Here is a 22,611-nt window from a genome sequence, read left to right on the forward strand (position 1 = left end):
GCCGAGCAATGATCACCCGACTCAAGCCCACGTGTACCTATCCCAGTAACCCAACAACCCCCATTAACCTTATTTTTTTTTAGGACACTAAGGGCAATTTAGCCTGGCCAATCCACCTAACCCGCACATCTTTGGACTGTGGGAGGAAACCGGAGCACCCGGAGGAAACCCACGCACACACGGGGAGGATGTGCAGACTCCGCACAGACCTCTGTTGCCTTTTTTGTTGTCACACTTAACTGATCATCTCACACCAAAATGGCAGCAAAGCAGTACAGAACGGATAGGTAATGTAAACATCAAAATCAAGGGAAGCGGCTAAATTTCATGGGAAGCATTTCCTTGGGATTAGCGTCATCTCAGAAAGGCCACTCAGCAGTAGTTAAATGAGAATATCGAAGTTAAAATGGACAAAAGGACTATCCACATTTTATTTTGTAATATCCAAAGTAAAGTTCAAAATTAAAGGAGATATATATATATTTCACAACAATGTGATTACGTTTACCCATGTGTATTGTTTTTGGTTAAAACCCTCATTTTTTTCACAAAATCCTGGACTTGGCCTTGATATCTTTCCTTGGAGCTGTGACTCTGTTCGCTAAAGATATATCCAATAGTCTAAGCACATTCAGTGATCACAATATTCCTGGTTGCATCAGCAGCATTATGCTATTACAGCTGGAAACATTTTTCTCTTCATGCTCCAACAGGACTGGTGTAGTTCTTTTAAAATTCTTTTAAAAAACAAAGGACGGGATTGCACCCCCATCCCCCACCGCAGGATCTTCCGCTCCTGCTGAAGTCTACAGAGATTTGATTGGCTCGCTGCATCTGGCATGGGGGGACCCGCTGGGGCAGAGCTGAAAAATCTCAGACAAAGTGTCTTAGTGTAGAACTGTCCTCCAGTTTGTATTTTCAAAAGGATATGAAAACAAAAGGACATGAACTGGTGTTGATCTTTACAGATATTGTAGTCTCGTGGATGAGATCTAAGCTGATATCATCATTGCCTGTTCAGGGATATGTTATCACAAACTGAGATCTCGTCAGCACAAACCCATTTTTGGCCGCTTGGCGAGATTTAGCAGCCTTTACGAGATTGCCGCCCACAGCTCACGGGGTCGCTAGAACGCCACAAATATAAAATAAGGGGTAAAATTCTAAAAGGGGTGCAGGAGAAGAGAGACCTGGGTGTACGTGTGCATAGATCATTGAAGGTGCAGGACGGAAGGAGGGAGCAGTTAAGAAAAGCATACAGTATGCTAGGCTTTATTAATATTACTAAGAGGGGCAGAGAGTACAAGAGCAAGGAGATTATCTGTCCTGAGACAAGACACTAGTTGACCACAGCTGGAATATTGTGTACAGTTCTGGGAGCCACTCATAGGAAGGATGTGAACGCATTGGAGAGAGTGCAGAAGAGGTTTACAATAATGACTTCAGGGATAAGAAACTTCAATTAGGAGGACAGATTGGAGAGAAGGTAGAGATTATCAAAATCATGAGGGTGTTGAACAAAGCAGATAGGGAGGAACTATCCCTCCTCGCAAAAGGATCAAGAATGAGGAGGTGATTTGTAAAAGAAGCAACTATGACGTGAGGTTGTTGGTCTTCTTCCTGGTCATGCTGCCCATACTGACATCCACTGCCACTGCTTCCCAGGCAGTATTGGTGAGCCTGCTGTTGTTCCTCTGACCCCCTTGGGGGTAACAGGATATCCAATCTCACCTCCACAGCATCTAGAAGCCTGGCCAGGTTAGCATCGCCAAAGGAAGGAGCAAGTCTGCGCGCTGCCATGCTTCTGTGTTGACCGGGAGTGAGTGGCGAGGGAGCGCTTAAAAGCAGTTCCCCCTTGTTAGGGGCGAGCTGCTGAGGCGAGGGTCCGGCGAATCAGACAGCAAGACAGCCAGTAATGGCGAGAATGTCGCAGAGGCTCATTTCTGCAGTGTGCCATTACATATGGGCCACGACATCACCAACACAGTCATTGAGAAACACCCTGCCAATCACACCCAAAATGACAGTTATAGTTTTTTCCATTAAATCGCGCCCTAGATGTTTCACTAAGTGTTGCAGAAAAGTAAAGATCAAGTGTAGACTTCAGATAATGTGAAGTTAGTGACAGATAGATTAGTGTCATTTCTGCAAAGAGCACTTTTTTATTTGTATGGCTGGAAATTAGTTATAGTTTGATGTCAAGGTTAATTATCCATTCAACAATTACACCTGCACATCTTTGGACTGAGAGAGGAAATGGAGCACCCGATGCAAACCCGCGCAGACACGGGGGTGGGGGGGGAGCGCAAACTCCACACAAGCAGCCACCCAAGACCGGAATCAAACCCGGGTCCTTGGCGCTGTGAAGCAGAAGTGCTACTCTGTGCCACCATGAATGGTTATGTTGCCACCAGAAACGGATCTCTGAGGACACATGTTTATTTTGTGAGTAATGGTCACAATTTGAGCTGTTCTATATATTCCAATTGTGAAGCAAGCAGCCATATCTTCCCTGGCATATCCTCAAGCGGTTGAGGATTGTCCAGATTTTCCATGGAAAGTTGAAACCCAAGACTTACTACTCATGGGCCAGTTACCAGGTTGCGGTTGGTGATGATTGCAGTCAACCAGGAGGTGGACAATCGAGAGGTGGGGCCATCATCAATTTGTACTGAGTGGAGCGATTTTCGGTTGGGTTAGAGGTATTTGAGGTTTTTTTGAGGTCTTGTGCCAATGGGAGTGTTATGTGAGTTATCAGCCAGCCAATGGTGTTCTTTGAGGAGGATCTTTTCACTCTCGACATCAGGAGATTGAATGTGTGCTCATGCAGGATGCCAGCAGAATTGTGTTCATCTCAACATTCCAGAAGTAATCCTCTTGACTTCACAAAGAAAGATATATACCAATTGGGAGGGAAAGAGTAACCTTCATGTGGTTCTCCTATTAAAGTAGGTTTTCCAAACTGAAAACTTCAGTACTAATGCTGTCAAGACGTTATCAAATTCAGGCCACCAGGCTCCCCGTCCAAGCAAAAAGTACTGACAATTCCACATTAAACACTACCGTTTTCTGTTTTTTCCCTCACATAGAATCACTGAAACCTCCCTACAGTGCAGAAGGAGACCATTTGGTCCATCGAGTCTACACTGACCCTCCGTACGAGCACCCCACCTAGGCCCAATCTCCTGCCCTATTCCAGTAACCCCGCCAAGCCTTTGGACACAAAGGGGTGATTTAGCGTGGCCAGTCCACCTAGCCTGCGCATCTTTGGACTATGGGAGGAAACCAGAGCACCCGGAGGAACCCACTCCACACAGTCACCCGAGGTCAGAAATGAACTTGGGTCCATGGTATATCTATGTCCATATACCATAAAGAAATAAAATGGTGGGAATAATGATCAACATTTGTCTGTGTGCCTGCATAGTGATTCTATTATGCATTACTTACCTCAGTAACTAGGATCAGAATTGCTCCCACAACTGTCAAAATTTCTCCTGCCAATCGAGCAAAATCTTCAGCAGTAGCATAGGCTTCCTGGAATAATAAGAGTTCACAATCAGAATCGTAACCTGTATTTTGGCCAAATGCCACTTTTTTATGGGTTATTTAACCTAGCAATATTCAAAGGATAAGTTGTATTTATTCCATTATTACTTTTCCTAGCCCATGATTAAAAGTTTCCTTACAGGAAATTTGAAACAATTAATTAAAAGATTAACGAATTAACCAAAAACTGGAAGAAAATCAATGGTAATTAAAATTAACATTTTAGAATTCTATATTTGAGATCAAAAGTGATAAAACCCATACGTTTCTCCCATAATGTCCGCTAATTTAATGCTTCATGAACTGATTGCTATACTCAAGTCAAACACCAAAGAATTTTGGGGGGGGGGGGGGGGGGGGGGGGGCAAGAGGGTGAAGCTCTTGAACTTATAAAAAAATAAATGAGTAAAAGGCTGGTCATGTATAGCTGAAAATAATTTCTGGATTCCTATAATTCCACTCACCCTGCACCCATCCCCCCCCCCCCCCTCCCCCCCCCAATTTGAAATCAGCACGAGAGGAAAGAGATCATTTTTGTCTGTCACGATCATTAAGAAGGAGTTTGCAGTATTTTGTTAGAAAAGTAAGTAGACAATGGAGGCCGGATGAAGGTTAGTGAGTTTTTAAGGGAAAGATTAGTCACAATAATGACCAATAGGCAGTACAGTGTAATTTTATGCCTGACAGCTGGGTATGAGTGATCATTGCTGGGCTTCTTGTTCTGAAACAGTACAGGATGGTTCTAAAGTAGCAGGGAAAATTTCCAGCATCTGCACTATTTTACTTTCAATTGTGATTGAGTCCTAATTGTCCCCCAAAATGGTTTAGCGATCCATTCAGTTATATTCAGGAAAGCAGATCACGCACCACCTTCTCATGGGGCAATTAGGGTTGGACAGATTGTGCTGGCCCTACTGCTGCCACTCACATCCCACGAATAAAAAAAAATGACAGCTGGGGTTTTACATTGGAATTATAAATTCAGGGCAGGTTATGAAGGAAATCACTGAGATTTTCAAAAAATGCCATGTTGCCACCATTATATGTATACAGTAATTCATGTTTCATCTCTATCCCCCGATCATTATAACTAACACCCAGCTGGCCATGGTCAGAAAATTCTGCAACTCGGGTCCATGGTCACAGATGTCATAGATGTTCACAGTAAGAAGTCTTACAACACCAGGTTAAAGTCCAACAGGTTTGTTTCAAACACGAGCTTTCGGAGCACGGCTCCTTCTTCAGCCGTGCTCCGAAAGCTCGTGTTTGAAACAAACCTGTTGGACTTTAACCTGGTGTTGTAAGACTTCTTACTGTGCTCACCCCAGTCCAACGCCGGCATCTCCACATCATAGATGTTCACAGCATGAAAACAAGCCCTTCGGCCCAGCTTGTCCATCCCACCCAGTTTCTATCACTGAGCTTGTCCCACTTGCCTGCATTTGACCCATATCCCTTTATACTCACCTTGCCCATGTAACTGTCTAACTGTTTTATAAAGGGAAACATTGTGTCCACCTCTACCACTGCCTCTGGCAGCTCGTCCTAGATGCTCATCAACCTCTGTGTGAAATAATTTCCCCTCTGGTCTCTTTTGTAGCTCTCCCCTTTCACCTTAAACCTATGTCGTCTAGTTCTAGACTCCTCCACCTTTGGGAAAAGATGTTGAAAGAAAAGAAGTTGTCCCTTGATGCAGAACTTCATACATGCACAGGAAAAGCAACTATCACCTTTGGCCGACTAATGAAATGTGCATTGAATAACATCCTGACCCTTGTGACCAAGCTGATGGTTTATGAGGTCTGTGTTCTCCGAACCTTGTTGTATGGCTGTGAAACATGGATGACTTACAGCTTTCAGGAAAAGAAGCTCAGCAATTGCCATCTTTACTGTCTGTGGTGCATTATGGGTATACCCTGGCAGGACAAAATTACGACTGCAACAATCCTCTCAAAGGCAAAGCTCCAGATGGTTAGCAGCCAACCAAACAGAGGTGGGCGTTGTTGGGTCAGGCACATCAGCAAGATGGAAGAAGTTGGCATCACCTGGGACTTCCTGTATGATGAGATAGCTGGAGCTAGATGACTAGTAGGAAACTCAAAGCTGATGTGCCTGACACAAGCTTGCTTGCAAACATGACCTGAAATGGATTATTTGATGCCTGGAAACCATCTCTTGTGGATGGAATGATGTCAGAATAATATATAACTAACTGCAAGAGAATCCCAGCAAATATTCTGAAGCAGGAGATGCAGAATTAAATACAGTAAGTCCTAGTTTTAAGTTGTCCTACTTCAAATTGTTTCATTTTGAAGTCATTTTTGTTTTGGGCCAAGTTTCCTTAATTTAAATTGCGGTTTCTGATTAGAGTAGTCTTGTGTCAACGCCGCCCCTTGTCATTGTGCAACATGTGCCATCGCACATCAGCTCCGTTTATGCAACATCAGGTCCTGCTGCCCAATCACACCATTGTTGAGGATGTTTGTATTGGATACGACGCAACATCAATTAAAATTAAATCCAGAGGCATCCAAAGTCAGACTTGATTTTTTCAAGCAACAATTGGATTTAAATTAGAGTGCCAGTGAGGGCAGCACGGTGGCACAGTGGTTAGCACTGCTGCCTCACGGCACAGAGGTCCCAGGTTCGATCCTGGCTCTGGGTCACTGCCCATGTGGAGTTTGCACATTCTCTCCGTGTTTGGATGGGTTTCACCCCACACAACCCAAAGGTGTGCAGGCTAGGTGGATTGGCCACGGTAAATTGCCCCTTAATTGGAAATAATGAATTGGGTACTCAAAGTTTATTAAAAAAAAATTAGAGTGCCGGCTGTGGGTGATGCTTTTAAATTACTTTTAATCATGAGCCACAGATGCTCAGTGAGTGTTGGTAGTCAGCAAGAAAAGCCATCAGCCTCGCAATGAAATTTGAAGCTTCCTGAGGTTAGTGAGTGTTACCTAATTTCAATTTATACAGGATTGCTTTTATATTTAATAATAATCTTTATTATTGTCACAAGTAGACTTACATTAACACTACAATTAAATTACTGTGAAAATCCTTTAGTTGCCACATTCCAGCACCTGTTCGGGTGCACTTGAGGGAGAATTCGGAATGTATAGTTCACCTAACAGCACCTCTTTCGGGACTTGTGGAAGGAAACTGGAGCACCCGGAGGAAACTCACACACACGGGGGGAATCTGCAGACTCTGCACAGACAGTGACACAAGCTGGGAATCGAACCTGGGACCCTGGTGCTGTGAAGCAACAGTGCTAATCATTGTTCCACCATGCTGCCGTTTAGTGATTTTATTTTTATTTTGCAAGTTATTGCAGCTAGGACTAGCTGCACATGCATGTTACAGTATTACAAATAAAAAATTGTTCTCCCCCCCCACCCCCCAAGTGAGAAATGTGTGGCGGAACCAAACTACAGCTTTAACAGTGATTCATATAAAGGGGGCGATTTTCTGGCCCCGTTCGCTGCAGACGTTAATCCCGTTATGGTTATTAGCTCTCGCGCAAAGACCACAACGTGATTTGCGCCATGGAGTGACATCTTTCCCGGCGGCATAATCAGGTTCACGCCCAGCGAGGGCATATCCTGATTACCATCAAGTTAAATATGCCTACATGGCATAATGCCTTACCTTCCAGAAGCACAGTATGATCCACCCCCGTCGAGATGACCACGCTGGGAGTGTGGAGGCTAGTGTAGGAGGGCCATGATGAGAGGTGGGGTACTGAATTTCCGGCGATGATTAATGGCGAGGGGGGGGGGAGGAATTGCCAGTGATGATGGATGGGCATGTGTGCTCCCGATATCCATGGGGGCAGCTGTCTCTTAACTTTGAGATCGGGGTTAAATTTGACGTCCCGATCTCTGTGGAGCCGGGCTAGTTGGCATCTTTAGGCCCTGCCCCTCAGCAAAACATGTCCCGTGCTTTTTATCGTCAGGTGTTGAACGATCTGGAGAGAAAACTTGGCTTTTCTCTGCGGTGAAACACACTTAAAAGTATTTTCACTTAAAGTTGTGATTCCAGGAACGCCAGAACTTAAAACAAAGCTTTACTCTAGTTGAGTGCAGCGAAGAATACTAGAGATATTTTAGATGGAGGGATACACAACATGCAGGGATGAAATGCAATAAACAGGAGAGGAAAGCAAGTTCCAGCAGCAACAAAATTATGGAGCAAAGAACTAACTGTGAGGTAAAGAAAGTCAGAAGTAATGGTAAGAAAAGAACCAAAGTTAAAATTAGCAAATGAGAAAAGCAAAGGAACACCAAGAAATAAAGGGATAGATGGATGATAGTGAATAAAATGGGCAACAGCAAATCATTTCTGATCCCTATCTCAGAAGAGTTATAAAACAGGCTGACAATTCACTCGCAAATTCCTACAGTGTAGAAGGAGGCCCAACGAGTCTACACCGACCCTCTGAAAGAGTGTCCTAGCTAGGCCCACTCTTCCCATAACACCACCTAACCAACACATCCTTGAACAGTAAGAGGCAATTTACCATGGCCAATCCACTTAACCTGCACATCTTAGGACCGTGGGAGGAAACCGGAGCACTCGGAGGAAACCCATGCAGACACGGGGAGAAAGTGCAAACTCCACAGAGTCACCCAAGGCAGGAATCAAACCTGGGTCCCTGGTGCTGCAGTGCTAACCACTGTGCTACTTGTCGCTCATATCAACTGTTTTACATGATGGCACAGTACAAATTGATCTCCAGAGAGACAGTTGAACCTAAAATTGAAAAAGGAAAAAATAACCTGCACGACAGAGTGAGGAAGGGCACCTGGTTGACATTGGATGGGATTCTCCCCTACCCAGCGGGGCGGGGGGTCCCGGCGTAGCGGAGTGGTGCCAACCACTCTGGCGTCAGGCCTCCAAAAGGAGCGGAATTCTCCGCACCGGGGCTAGGCCCGCACCGGAGTGGTTTCCGCCATGCCGACTGGCACCAAAACCGGCGCCAATGGCCTTTGACGCTTGCCGCCCGGCGTCGGGGCTGGCCGAAAGGCCTTCGCCGGTTTGCGCATGTGCCTGTGCGTCAGCGGCCGCTGACGTCACCACCGCGCATGCGCGGTGGGGGGGTCTCTTCCGCCTCCGTCATGGTGGAGGCCGTGGCGGCGACGGCAGAAAAAGAGTGCCCTCACTGGCCCGCCCACCGATCGGTGGGCCCCGATCGCGGGTCAGACCACCGTGGGGGCACCCCCCGAGGTCCGATCACCCCGCAGGACCCTGGGGGCCCGCTCGCACCGCCAATCCCGCCGGCATCAGAGGTGCTCCAATTCCCGCCGGCGGGAGAGGCCTGTCAGCGGCGGGACTTCGGCCCATCGCGGGCCGGAGAATCACTGCAGGGGGCCCACCGATCGGCGCAGCGTGATTCCCGCTCCCGCCGATTCCCGGGTGGCGGAGAATTCCAGCCACGGCGGGGGTGGGATTTACACCGGCCCCGGGCGATTCCCCGACCCTGCGGGGGGTCAGAAGTTCCACAGCATCAGCATTGGAGGAATTCAAAGGGCAATTACAAAATAAAGCATAGACTTTGGAAACATAAGTTGGGAATCTGCAGTTTTCTGTCTTTAAACATAAATGACGACTCTAAATTTTCTATTCTACTGGTAAAAAATCTTAGCAATCTTACGAAATTTTAATTACAAAATAAAAAAATCTTACGAACGGTGTCCCCAGAAGGAAGTCAGAAGCACAATTTTGGAAATGAATCACCTAGTCATATAAATTTTACAAGACCTGCAATGGCTACTAACATGTTCATCTGTTTTGATATCACCTGTCTCTGAAATGCATGGTATTTAATTCAGCTTGGATAATGTAGTCTATTACAAGTGGTATCTCAACCGTGTCATCCATGTCAACAGTGGGCTCTTTACGCTTATTGATAATGAAGGTTGAGAACTGATCATTTACACAGAGGTGTGAACATAATACATTGTAATATTTGCCCTTACGTTCAGTGGTTTTGGAACCATAATGGTGATGTTGTCCCCATTAGGACCAGCTGGTGTAAGAGGACGGTACACACAGCAAACGGTGAATATGATTGTATACAAAAAGTAAAGTGCAGTCCACAGCAAGAAATACTTGAAGCCATAATTAGTCCACTTTTGATGAAGCACTTCTTTCACTGGAGTAATCTTTAATAATTTCCGAGCCTATGACAGGAGCAAACAAAAGTGCTGTTAGGACATGCAGTTTTACAAAGCTCATGAAGCTATGACTTGATTAGTTTCATATGAGACACCTTGGGCGGAATTCTCCATTCCAGCGGCTAAGTGCCTGCACCAATGGACAATCCGTGGGTGATTCACGACGTGAATATCGGTGCTAGCACTGGCACCGAGTGGAACACCGCGGATCGAGCAGAGAACGGCTGGAGGATCACTGGGTCCCAGGTCGCACATGTACAGGGCTGATGGCCTGCACCGGTCGTGTCGGAAAACATGGCAGCGGCCATGCTGGAACCCTAATCCACCCACCCCGACCCGACAGTCCATCCCCTGGCCACCCCGCACCACTCCCCCAATGGATCCTAGATGAGTGTGTCAGAGCTGGACACTGTGCGCAGCTGGCACGTCAGATTCTGACCTCTGGGACCACACTGGCCCACGCCGTCGAGACCTCGGCCCATTGGGGGTGGAAAATCGCGGGTGGATTCCCGGTGACATGCCATCGGTGTTGCGACTGCGCACAGTCCCGGTGATGCCAATTTGGAAGGGGCGAAGCATCACGAACCGATGTCAAACTAGCACCTGTCCCAAATCCGGCATCAGAAGTCATTCTCCGCCTGATCACCGATCCCGATTTTGGCATCAGGCTGAGGAGAATTCAGCCCCTTAAATATCAAAATATACAGCAGCAATCTTGCATTTATATAGGACTGAGAATGTAGCAAAACATTCCAATGTGATTCACAGAACAGAAAAATAATAAACAAATGCAAGTAGTGGAGTTCGGAGTGGGATAGAATGTGGAGGTCAAAAAGTTCCATGTGGGATGAAGTAGTGGAGGATTTGTAGATAAAGACAATATTGAAACTGATACATAACTGCTGGTCAGCAGAGATTGAACTGAGGGGCAAGTCGGATAGATAGGATAGATAGGATTTTAAGACCTATTTTAGGTATCATCTTTCCCACAGAGCCATCCGTCTGCCAACTTTTTCAACTCTTTCTAGTCCTTTCCACTGCTTCCCCTCACCCTCCAATCACCAAAGGCAGCCCTACCTGACCAGACATGACTCAAAGCAAATTATTTTCCAAAGGAGCCAAAAGCAATTCAGCATCTGCACAAAGTTGTTCCCAAAATTTGGAATTCTCTTATGGAAAGCAGATAACAGAGATGGAGAAAAGTCCAAAAGTTCAAACCAGCTATATATATATGGAGCAGCTCAGCCCTTTAACGTTTGTTTCTGCAGCAGGGCCATTGCTGCCTGGGTTTTATGACTTGCAGGACAAGTTTGTCATGCTGTGAGTCAGACTAATTTCACAAAAGGGTATTGCGCAAACACAGGATCCTTATTTTAGCACAATGAGGCTATTTCATACTTTCATCACTATTTCATGCTTCTTGGATACCAAATAAACATGTCAACCCAACATGGCAAGTGTCACATTACTCTTGCACAACTTCAAAACCAGTTAATGTGACACAATTGAATTTTTAGCTCCTATTTATTATCCTTCCTTAACATCTTTGCCTTGTATTTGCCCACATGGAATCTTTTTGCTACTTGTCAATTCACCTTCGCAAAATATCCATATCTCTTTGTATTTACTGGTTCATAATTGGTACAACTCCTCGGTGGGGAGTTGACAGTGGGCCCCTGTGCCTCTTTTTAAAGGTTGGCAATGCTTTCTAATTCTCAGGCGGTATCCTGATCATCTGAGCTGGGTATAATTAGGAAGGGCCACTACTAGTAGGCAATGTTTTCTCCAGATATCTATATGTACTGCGCAGACTTAAAAGTGCTGTGCAGCTTAGAAGGAACATTGCTTGCAGATATCCCTTGTTTTGAGAGCCTGGTGACATCGCCCCTGCCTTACAACTTTTCTCACCAAGGAACATGGTACATTCTCAGGTGAAGATCTGGAGTTCAGGGTAATTGTTAGGGTAACTATTCCACAATGGTGGGTTTTGACCCCTCTTCCTCTACATCCTGCTCAGGGAATAAGTATTCCCAGGCCTGAAGTAGTAGATTATCAGTTCTCAGAGCCTCCCTCTCTAGCATGGATCAGCAGATCTTATATTTTATTCCAAGATTCCTAATATACAGAGAGGCTTGAGAGATCTGCATCTCTCATTCCCTCGAGTGATAGGTTTGTTTACTTCATTATTTCTCTGCATGGTCATATCCTTATAATACGCATAGTTGGTACTTGTTGTATCAGTGTTTGCTTTCAAACTATCAACTACCACTCTTATACAATAACATCCACCCCTCTTTCTGGGCCTGCTCAGATATTTCCTCCTCCTCTGTAATGCATTTAACACTCCCTCTTGGTTTATTTGCTCTCTAGCACATGATATAAGTCCGATTCAGGCAAAGCTCATCTGTTTTTTTTAGCTTCATTGTGTATGTTGCCATTTCTAATAGAGTTAACATTTCAGCGTAACTGACCTCCTTCTTCTTGCTAGAGCATAAGATGTCAAGCACGGAGAGTTCATCACCCCAGGTATCAATTCCTGTGAGATCATACAAGGTGGATGATACTGGTCCAAAAGCCCAATAAATCTGCTTCCTCTTCTTCATGAAATGACTGAACATCTGCAACAAATATATCTAGAGTCAGGTAAATGTCAAATGATGCTAATATTTTACAATTCTAATACACAAAATCCTTTTATAAGAACAAAACCCTTTTATAAAAACAAAAGAATTCTTCAACTGGAAATTACCAACTCAAATTGACCTTAACAGACATCATCAGTGTTATTTTATGTCCTATGATTTATAGTTCTTGAAATGGAAACCTGTGAACATGAATAGAATGAAAAATTGGGTTTTGTCTAATTATAGAATCAGAGAATCCCGACAATGCAGAAGGAGGCTATTTGGCTTATCGAGTCTCCACCAACCTTCTGTACGAGCACCCAACCTAGGCCCACTCATCCCGCCCTATCCCTGTAGCCCTGTAATCCTACCTAACACTTTGGACAATAAGGCAATAAGGCAATTTAGCATGGCCAATCCATCGAACATGCACATATTTGGACTTGCCCAAAAAGGATGTCAATTTTAATCAGGAGTTGGATTTGGGGAGGTAGAGGAGTTGTGAAAGCGTCAAACTCTGCTGATGGCATCAATTTGATGCTGAACTATTTGAACATTTGGCAGGGTCTCGTATTTGTAGAGGGAGGAGGCCTTTCGGGACACTGGTTCTATTCTGGCAGATGTTTTGAGTGGGCTAGCTTTTGCTGGTGTGTGTCCTGTACAGCTGGCCATCAATATGTCTACAGGGTATGACAACATGTGCGCCTGGTTTATATTTTTAGTGTGCCTACTAGGCGAACCAGCTGGGCTCCTTGGCCTTCTAAACAAAGTGCTCAGCAAAAGCAGCAGTGTTTGGAGGCAATTTTAAATGCATGACCAGCCCATTCCTGATCTTCTTAGGGAGTTAAATCAGCCCTCTAGGGATCTGCAACCTAATTTTACGATTCAGATAGAATTTATAAACAAAAATGTCAAGATACATAAATCTGATTAAGCAACATCTTTGAAACTCAATCAACCATTCAATATATAAACTTCTTAGCTGTAGCATATGGATCGCTATTACATACAAGTACAAATGAGGAACAGTACAATGCAATGAAGAGGATGAACATTTGTTGCTAAATACTTAATATTTAAAGATTCATCTCAAATAAAACCAAAATACTGCTGATGCTGGAAATCTGAAATAAAAACAGATGTTGCAGGAAATGTTCAGGTCAGGCAGCAACTGTGGAGAGAGAAACAGAGTTAAGGTTCCAGGTTAATGACCTTTCATCAAAACTTCTGATGGAAAGTCATCGACTTGAAATGTTAACTCTTCCTCCACAATGTTGTGTGATTTTCTGAAAGCAATCTGCAACATTGAAACAAATATAGTTCTGACTAGAAGTTACACTTTCCAAATTCCACAGACATAACTAAACAGTCGAAAACAGGTTTAGAACCGGAGAGGGAGAAATTTTATCTTTTTGGATTCAACTACAAAATGGGTTGTGTGATCTAGCCTCAAATTGAACATGGTCAGGCGGCTGGGACCATAGGAGATTTTTTGTTGATTCAGATGCTGAGATGGCCATAGACAGATTCTGGAGCTTGTGGACACAAGCTGACAACTGCCCATGATGTTTCTATGTAACCAAGAGGCAGATTTAGAATAGCTGCATGGAATGTGTGTCGCACAGGTTCTGCCTAGTTTTCTACAACTGGTGTTGGAACATTGCTTTGCATATAAGGGTATCGAATGGCCATTTTATTGGGGGATCTGCATTACTCAAAGTTATCAACTTAGCAGACAGTGTAGTTCCAGGGAAGGTCAGGTGCAGGGGATTGTGACTCAAAATTATTACCCCACCCCTACAACATTGGTGATTCAATGCCAAAAGCAAACCAATGCAATATTGTTCAATTATGCCTCAATATGATTTGTTCCTCATCAAGAAATCAAAACCTTGTAATCTACAAATCAATACATGTACATGCACTTCCTATTAATTCCTGTACAAACATCCACCTTAGCCAACTTAATGGCAAATACATTGTTACATTTAGTTAAATCACGGCCAAAGTCTCATAGTGAACGCATTTAGCTTACAGCGCCGAGAAACACAATGCTATCAAACGGCACTCAGGTTAGGTATGAGGCTTAGCAGGGAATGCGTGGCCGAGGCCGCACATAGTGCATCTGCACTGAGGTGCTCTGCTCGCCGGGACTCCTCAGTGTAGTGAGAGATCGGGTTCCATTTAAAAATGGCATCCCAATCTCTGGAGCCTCCAACGTGACCTCCAACCCCCTCCAAGCCCCAACTCACTATGAGTGGGCCCCAGGGCCTTCCCCCACCCCTTCCCCGCAACCCTCCCCAACCCCATCCCCCGCAACCCTCCCCAATACCCGTGCAGGGCACCCCCAACCCAATCGCTGTGTGGAAAATGCCAGCTTGCCACCTTGGCAGTCCCCCTTCCAGCTTGCAGTGCTACCTCAGCACCTTGGCAGTGTCAGGGTGCCATTGCCAGGGTGGCACCAGTGCCAGGGTACCAGCCTGCCCAAAGGGCATGCACATGGGGACGTCCAAACGCCTGGGAGAGCCCTCATGGGGGCCTTTGATCCCCAAGGAGACCCCTCCTCCCGAGTCCTTTTCCATCTGGTCCCAGTTTGTGGAGACCAGTACTGAACGGTGCTCACCTGAGGTCTCCGAGGCAAAGGGGAATGATCACAATGCCTCGGGTGCCTTGGGAAACTGCATATTAGAGTGAGACCGTCTCTCTCTAATGTGCAGATTTGCAAATCGTGATCCCATGCATAATGGGTGGGATTTACATCGCAACCTCTTACGAGATCGCATTAGATCGCGGGAGCAAGGTCTCCTAGCTTCTGTCAGCCATGTTGCGGCACAGCAAACTGCTTTTCGAACACAGCATGGCTGTTCAATTGTATTCGACAAATTGGCTCACATACAAGTTTGTTCTAATAATCTTTAAAAAAAACGAGAGAAATCCAGTAATCCACAACACACTGGACAATTCTTGGTAAATATAAAATACCGTATTAAATGGAAGACTAATAATGTTTGTAGCCTAGCAATCAAGAAACAACTTCAGCAATCACACAAAGAAACCCAGATATATCATCTTGGGTTGTGACACATAGGATGAAAAGTATTTAAACTAATATTATTCTGTACAGTACCATCATCAAACCATTATTTCCCAGCATCAGAATAATACATTTATTTTGAAAATATGCATCCCTTGTGGCTGGTCTGCTGAGAACGTAGCAGAAGGACTGAAGATCAACCTAGACCTGCACATAGCAATTTCTGATGCCGTCATTTTGAGACCAAATCATTGTCAATCACAAACATGGCCCAGGTGAGCCAGGGAGGGATTATTTAGAATAGGATCCATCTCCTCCCCAGCCTGCTGAGACTAATTTACACCCAAGCTCCAGCAGGTGTACTGGGGGTGGGGGGTGGGGTGCAATGAGGGCCAATTGAATTTTAGACATGGGGAGGTGATAACTATTAGAGAGTGGCAGTCATTGCCCAAAACATGCTCATGATTTCTCTCTTTTTTTTAATAAAGAGGTAACTCCCTCCTAGCAGGTTGCTAGGGCCTTGAGAAATTTGGTGAGGGCAAATGTGGAATAATCCCAATGATCTTTGGTACCATTGTGCACAACCTGTTGACACATTGCTGGCTTCACAAAAGAGAATATGAATCTAACTCATTGAGCGATTCCACAAGAGACCCTGCAGTATACAATGCATCCAAAATCTTTTTGTCCACCAGATTACAGTTCCTATTGTCACAATTCGGCATCATTCCTGAGTATATGCAAATTTCTTGCATTTGAGTGGCTCAGATTTCATATTAAGGAGCAACAGGTAGGAACTAATGAAGTATTGAACATATGTATTAAACCTATGCAATGTAGCTGGAAAATATCAATGAGCTACAATTGAGAAGATATACATGTAATAAATCAACCAGCCCCTGTTGGAAACAAAATAAAGGATATTTTTTCAAATATTTCTCCAAAATTCTCTTGTCTACAATCTTTATTTTCTTTGACACTAATATATATTTTGTTGAAAACAAGTTTCTAAGAGAATAAATACATGAAAAATGACATTTTCGCAGTATCCTAAGTAAACTTAAATTTAAGATTATTTTTGGCATCTTTGAAACACATTTATGTCTTGGAGGAAGGTCTATTTATTTCAATTAGTTGATTAAAGTTTATGTTTAACAGGAGTCAAAAGACTCCCCCAGTGGCCATTAGAAAAAATTCTCACCTATTTTAGATTGCATATATTTCTCTGGATCACTGCTGAGGAACAGCCTTTCTATAATTCTGAGCTTTGAAGAGAATTAATTCTGCTTTTGACCACCCCCACCTTTGTACCTCTTCTCACCGCACTCCTACCACCTCCTTCCCCACCCTAAATATTAATAACTTGATCCTTACCCATACCCTCCCAGCCCTCTGCCAAGCTCCTTCCAGTGTTACTATATCTCAAAATCTCTTACGGTTGTTCCTACAAAATCTAGCTCCTTTCTCAATGGTAATGAATACCACAGTTCATAGAAGCATAGAAACATAGAAAATAAGAGCATGAGGAGGTTATCACGCCCTCCAAGCCTGCTCCTCTATTCACTACGATCATTGCTGATCATCCAACTCCATAACCTAATTGCACATTCTCCCCCATATCCTCTGATCCCCTTTACCCCAAGTGCTATACCTAACTATTTCTTGAAAACATAGGCTGGAATTCTCCGATCGTTAGAATTCACTTTCCCCGCCAGTAGTGCACCCCTGCCAACGGGTTATTTGGTGATGTTGGATGGCTACAATGGAAAATTCCATTTTCAAGCAGGGGAGTGTGTAGAATACCCCTGCCAGTGAACAGGGCAACACTGAGAAACCAGATAATCCCGGCCAGTGTTCTGGCTTCAACTGCTTTCTGTGGCAGCGCACTCCAGAGGCCGACCACTCTCAGGAAATAAATTTTGCCTCATCTCTATCCTAAATGGTCTACCCCATATCCTCAGACTGTAACCCCTGCTTCTGGACACCCCCACCATCAGGAACATTCTTCCTACATCTATCCTGTCTACTCCTGTTAGAATTTATAAGTTTCTATGAGATTCCCCCAACATTTTTCTGAACTCCAGCGAATACAATTCTAACCGATTCAGTCTCTCCTCATATCTCAGTCCTGCCATCTCACGTATCCGTCTGGTAAATCTCTGCACTCCCTCTATAGGAATAACATCCTTCCTCAGATAAGGAGACCAAAACTGCAAACAATATTCCAGGTGTGGCTTCACCAAGACCCAGTATAATTGCAGTAAGACATCCCTGCTCCTGAACTCGAATCCTCTCGTTATGAAGGCCAACATACCATTTGCTTACCTACCGCCTGCTGCACCTGCATGTTTACCCACACACACAATAACCCTCTCGTTCTTCAAGGCTGCTACAGCCTCCCAGAAGTCCCAATCCCCAAGACTACCTTGCTCATCTCAGCAAGTTACATGTTTTCTCTTTTTCTACTTTGCACACTTCTTACTCATCATTCCTCTAATCTCCCTCCAACAACATTCCTTTGCATCCTGGGCTTCGTTGCTTTGTATCCTGGGCTTTTACGAAACATAAGCAGCAAAGTAACTATAAAAATAATCTGCGGTCAGCGCAGCGTGGGCCAGGGACCGCTCTACCGTCCCCCCCCCCCCCCCCCCCCCCCCCCCCCCCCCAGGTGATTCTCAGTCAGGGATGAGCCGAGCGGCCATAACAAAAATCTAGAGTCCCGCCGGCGGGCGTTCTAATCTGCTCTTAGCCAGCGGGACCTCAGCGCGGAAGGGTCTGGGGGCGGCCTGTGGGGGGCCTGTTGGGGGGGGTACATAGAACATATAACATACAGTGCAGAAGGAGGCCATTTGACCCATCGAGTCTGCACCGACCCACTTAGGCCCTCACTTAGGGGGGTAGGGGGGGTCCGACCCCAGGGGTGGCCTCCGTTGTGGCCTGACCCGCGATCGGGGCCCACCAATCTGCGGGCTAGCCTTTCTGGCTGTGGGCCTCCTTTCTTCGGCGCTGGCCCCTGTAGCCCTACACCATGTTGCGTCGGGGCCAGCACGGAGAAAGGAGCCACTGCGCATATGTGTGTTGGCGCCGGTGTCACTGCGCATGCACGGCTCCTGAAGGGGCCAGAATTGCTGATCCTGAGGCCATGTTGATGACGGTGTCAATACTTAGCCTCAGGATCAGAGAATCACGTCCAATAATCTTTATTGTCACAAGTAGGCTTACATTAACACTGCAAAGAAGTTACTGTGAAAAGCCCCCAGTCGCCACACTTCGGCGCCTGTTCGGGTACACCGAGCGAGAATTCACAATGTCCAATTCACCTAACAGCATATCTTTCAGGACTTGTGGGAGGAAACCAGAGCTCCCGGAGGAAACACCCACAGGGGGCCAGCATGGCACTGGAGTGGTTACCGCCACTTCAGCTGCCGATCCTGGCACGAACGGTGCGCTGCGGGGTCCACGCATGCGCAGTGGCACCGGCGGCAATGCGCGCATGCACTGTGACCTCTTTCAAAGAGCCAGCCCTGATGCAATATTGCACAGGGCTACAGGGGCCGGTGTGTAGGAAAGGAGGCCCCCAGACAGAAAAGCCAGCCCGCCAATCAGTGGGCCCCGATCGCAGGCCAGGCCACATCGGGGTCCCCCCTGGGGTCGGACACCCTCCGACAGGCCGCTACCCGACCCTTCAATGCCGAGGTCCCACTGGCTCAGAGCAGGTCAGAACGGCGCCAGCGGGACTCGTTTTTCGTCTTATGGCCGCTTGGCCCATCCGGGCCGGAGAATCAGCGGGCCGACCGGCGTCGGGGCGTCGTCGCCCGGTCGCGGGGGTTCTCTGGCCCGCCTCAGGGCTGGGAGAATCCCGCCCCATAAATCAGTGAATTCGTTACACCGCACAAAACAGAAAATCTGGACCAACTCCGAGAAACGCTATACAGGATGCTGCTTGCAGGATAATTTGTGAACACTAGACGAGCTAACCAGTTTCCACTGGAGAGTGACACTAGACTAGAGACAAACAGTGGTAGGCCTCTCGCTGCAGGAGGCGCAAGACAACAACTGAGCTACCTGAAAACTAACATTATGTTTTCTGCTCCAAATCTTTCTGAATGCTGCTGAGGGTTACATTGCATACTCTGAACAGCCTTGCGCAGAGCCTCTTCCAATGAATTGCACTGTAAGCTGAATGCCTTACACCTGTCCCTATGTTCCTGGTACTCTTCAGTGTCCTCAGAACATTAGCATCAAACAGTTAGCTCTCAGGTTTAACATTCAATTACAGCAAACAACAGGAAATACGAGGGAGGTTAAGTTCTCCTCACTCATACTCACAAACCTACCGACCAGAAAGTGATGGGTTAAGAAATCAGGAGCAAGGTAGGGTTGCCAACTCTGGCTGAACACTCCGAGAATCATGGGCAGAAGCGATGTTGTGGAAAGTCAGCAGTGTGACACATGCGGATTTGAAGGGAGCATGAGAAAGGAAAACAAACCAACTTTAATTAGGCAAATGGAAAGAATTTGTTGCGAGGATGAAAGTGAATAATGCTTACGATTTAGAGGGGAAAGGAGCTCTGCTCGCTTTTGAGGGATTTGATGCAAGAATCAACGCTATAGTTTCAAATAGGGATATTAAAAGTTGCTGCAATTCAAGAGAGAATATTTTTTCTCTTTTTCTTTCCGTCTGTGTTCTTAGTGAAATGATGTTCTCTGAATGTCCATTCACACCCACCGCACTCAGACTAAAGCTCGCTGTTCTCACCTAACCTTCCAATGAAATTCAAAACCATCAGTCCCATTGCATGGCGCTAAAATCCCAACTAATCAGAGTCCTCCTGACTTCTCTCTTGGTTTTAAGGTTTGAATTTGATTGGGATGTGATGTCACCACATGCCAAGCCTTGTGACGGAGTGGTAGTTTCTTCCCCTTCTTGTGGATTGGCCATGATAAATTGCCCTTAGTGTCCAAAAAAAAAGGTTAGACTGGGTTACATGGACAGGGTGGATGTGTCGGCTTAAGTAGAGTGCTACCAAGCTGCCCAACTCTCTTAGATTTTCCATGTATTGAACAAATTTGATATTGATCTCACAATCTCAGTGTTCTGAACTCCCAGAAACTTCCACTGTAAATCGTTTACAATCTGTTTACAGCTGTGATGTGTGAATAATACATTTAAGTATTACATGCAGTGACTGAAGTGGGGTTTCTTAGTGCAATGCGGCATGGTTGAGATGCGGCAGCCAACTTAGATTCAGAAACTCCTGACAACTGGTGTGGTGGCAGTGAGTAGTTGGCCGCAGGGTTAGGATGGGTATGAGAGCCAACTCTGGCACTCACTGAGACCAGAACAAATGATGTGATCAGCCTTATTTACTTATGGCACTATAAAGTAACAAACAGCTGCTTTGTAACATCACATGCACACAGATGAGCATGGACTTGATTTGGAATTAAAAGGTATCAGCAAGAAATCAAGTCCAGCAGAATTTAACAAGGAAGTGAATAACCTATTTTGTGTCTACATTCCTTCCTTGCTGAATGTTGCAGACCGTCTGATCCACAGCGGTTTTTGGAGGGACTGTCTCACCAATTGCAATACACAAATGTCAACATATCTGATTCAGGATTTTGCTCTCAGGGGACAGATTGAATGAAGCCTGCATGGCACCATGGGTGATGGAAGAGGAGGAGCCAGCTAAAGTTAAGTATTGAAATATTTTGGTCAGCCCTAGTGGAACAGGAGTGCCCTCTGGGGCCTGCAAACAATATCTGGCCCACTACCACGCTGGAACCCCTCCATCCGCAATCGCAATGCTATCCAACCTGCGATCTATTTTGCTGACAGCAACTCGGACTCAATTTTCAGACATCACTCAGATGGGCTGCTTCGAAATCCAGAACAAGGGGTCTCAATCTTAAACATAGAGCTAGTCTGTTCAGAAGTGAAATGAGGGAGCCCGTTTTCACACAAAGACTAATGGAAATCTGGAACTTGCTCTGCCAAAAGGCTGTGGATTCTGGGTCAATTGAATTTTTCAAGATTTAGATTGATAAATTTTTTTGTCAGCTCAGAGTATCGAGGGATATGGAACAAAGGTGATTAAATGGATTTGAGGTAAAGATCAAACATGATCTGATTGAGTGGTAGAACAGGCTTGAGAGGCTGAATGGCCTTCTACTGTTTCTACGTTCTTGCATTCTTTTTGCTTAAGATAAACTGGACCTTTCTAAGTCACAAAGACACAGATGCACTTTAGCAATAAAGTAATATATGGTCCATTACATGGGATATTGTTCCTGTCTTTCTCAAGTATAATATCTGATGTATTTGTAGGAAGCCGAGGGAGGTTGTTCACTATCAAATACACAGTTTTAAAAGCATCCCTATGATATAGAGCTAACAAATAATATATGGAATATGCAACTCACCAAATAAAACCAAACAGCAACTTGCAGAATACAGGGCATGTCACAATTTGGACACTGGCTGGACAATGCGGTTCTCCATGTGTAAAGTTGAAGAAAAATAAATTTACTAAGCGAGAGAGATTGGTAATGAGTTTTCTTTAACTCTACACACAGAGGAACTTTCTCAAGCTGGTCACACAAATGTGGGTAATATTGTACAAACCACAATTAATGTGTTAGTGTTATTGGACTTTTCCATGTTACCTCATCAGTACCATTTACAAGACGGTGATCATCTACAGTAAGCTTTTATGAGGACTAGCTCCCATGCTAAATGTCATTATTTTTCCCTGTTTGAAATTCATGGCAAAAGACTTTATAGCACCTATAATTACACTAAATAGCAGCAGTTGGTCAAAAACTATCATTGTCTGGAATTGAAAGAAGTCGAGTTGTATTAACTTACTGCTACATCCCCTTCAAATGCTGACAGCTTCATGGGAGTGAGTCCATCTTTGTTGGTGATATTTTCTAGGTACTCAATCTTTTCCTTGGATATAAGTGATGAAATAAAATTGTACATTCTGCAGGCCATGCTCTTGTTCGGGTGCAGCACAAGCATGTGGAAAACAGTGTTACCTGCAAAACAGAGTAGTAAAGATGCTTAGATATATGGCTATAAAATATTTATTGAGAATGCCAATGTATATCATCAAGGCCATTTTTGCAGGAATAGATGGTATACATTAAGGACCCATACTATACAGAACTTGATCCTTCTAGTCAACCTTACTAGGCAAATTTATGTTTGCCACAATAG

The 22,611-nt window shown here is 45.0% G+C and overlaps 1 protein-coding gene across 14 annotated transcripts in view; it reads right to left on the reverse strand.

Moving 5' to 3' along the window:
* Positions 1 to 22,611, reverse strand: part of LOC119976272 (transient receptor potential cation channel subfamily V member 6-like) — a 177,183-nt gene that overhangs the window by 41,657 nt on the left and 112,915 nt on the right. For all 14 annotated transcript variants that reach the window (XR_005462894.1, XR_005462895.1, XR_005462893.1 and 11 more), the window contains 4 exons: positions 22,258 to 22,430; positions 12,200 to 12,346; positions 9,531 to 9,734; positions 3,451 to 3,537 (listed from right to left, as the gene is read on the reverse strand). Coding sequence is in view for 10 of the 14 variants with exons in the window: in XM_038816683.1 (XP_038672611.1) it covers positions 3,451 to 3,537; positions 9,531 to 9,734; positions 12,200 to 12,346; positions 22,258 to 22,430 (611 nt within the window). In the remaining 4 variants the exon portion in view is untranslated. The remainder of the gene's footprint in view (positions 1 to 3,450; positions 3,538 to 9,530; positions 9,735 to 12,199; positions 12,347 to 22,257; positions 22,431 to 22,611) is intronic.

This window comes from Scyliorhinus canicula, chromosome 13 (assembly GCF_902713615.1).
Source record: "Scyliorhinus canicula chromosome 13, sScyCan1.1, whole genome shotgun sequence".
NCBI lineage: Eukaryota > Metazoa > Chordata > Chondrichthyes > Carcharhiniformes > Scyliorhinidae > Scyliorhinus > Scyliorhinus canicula.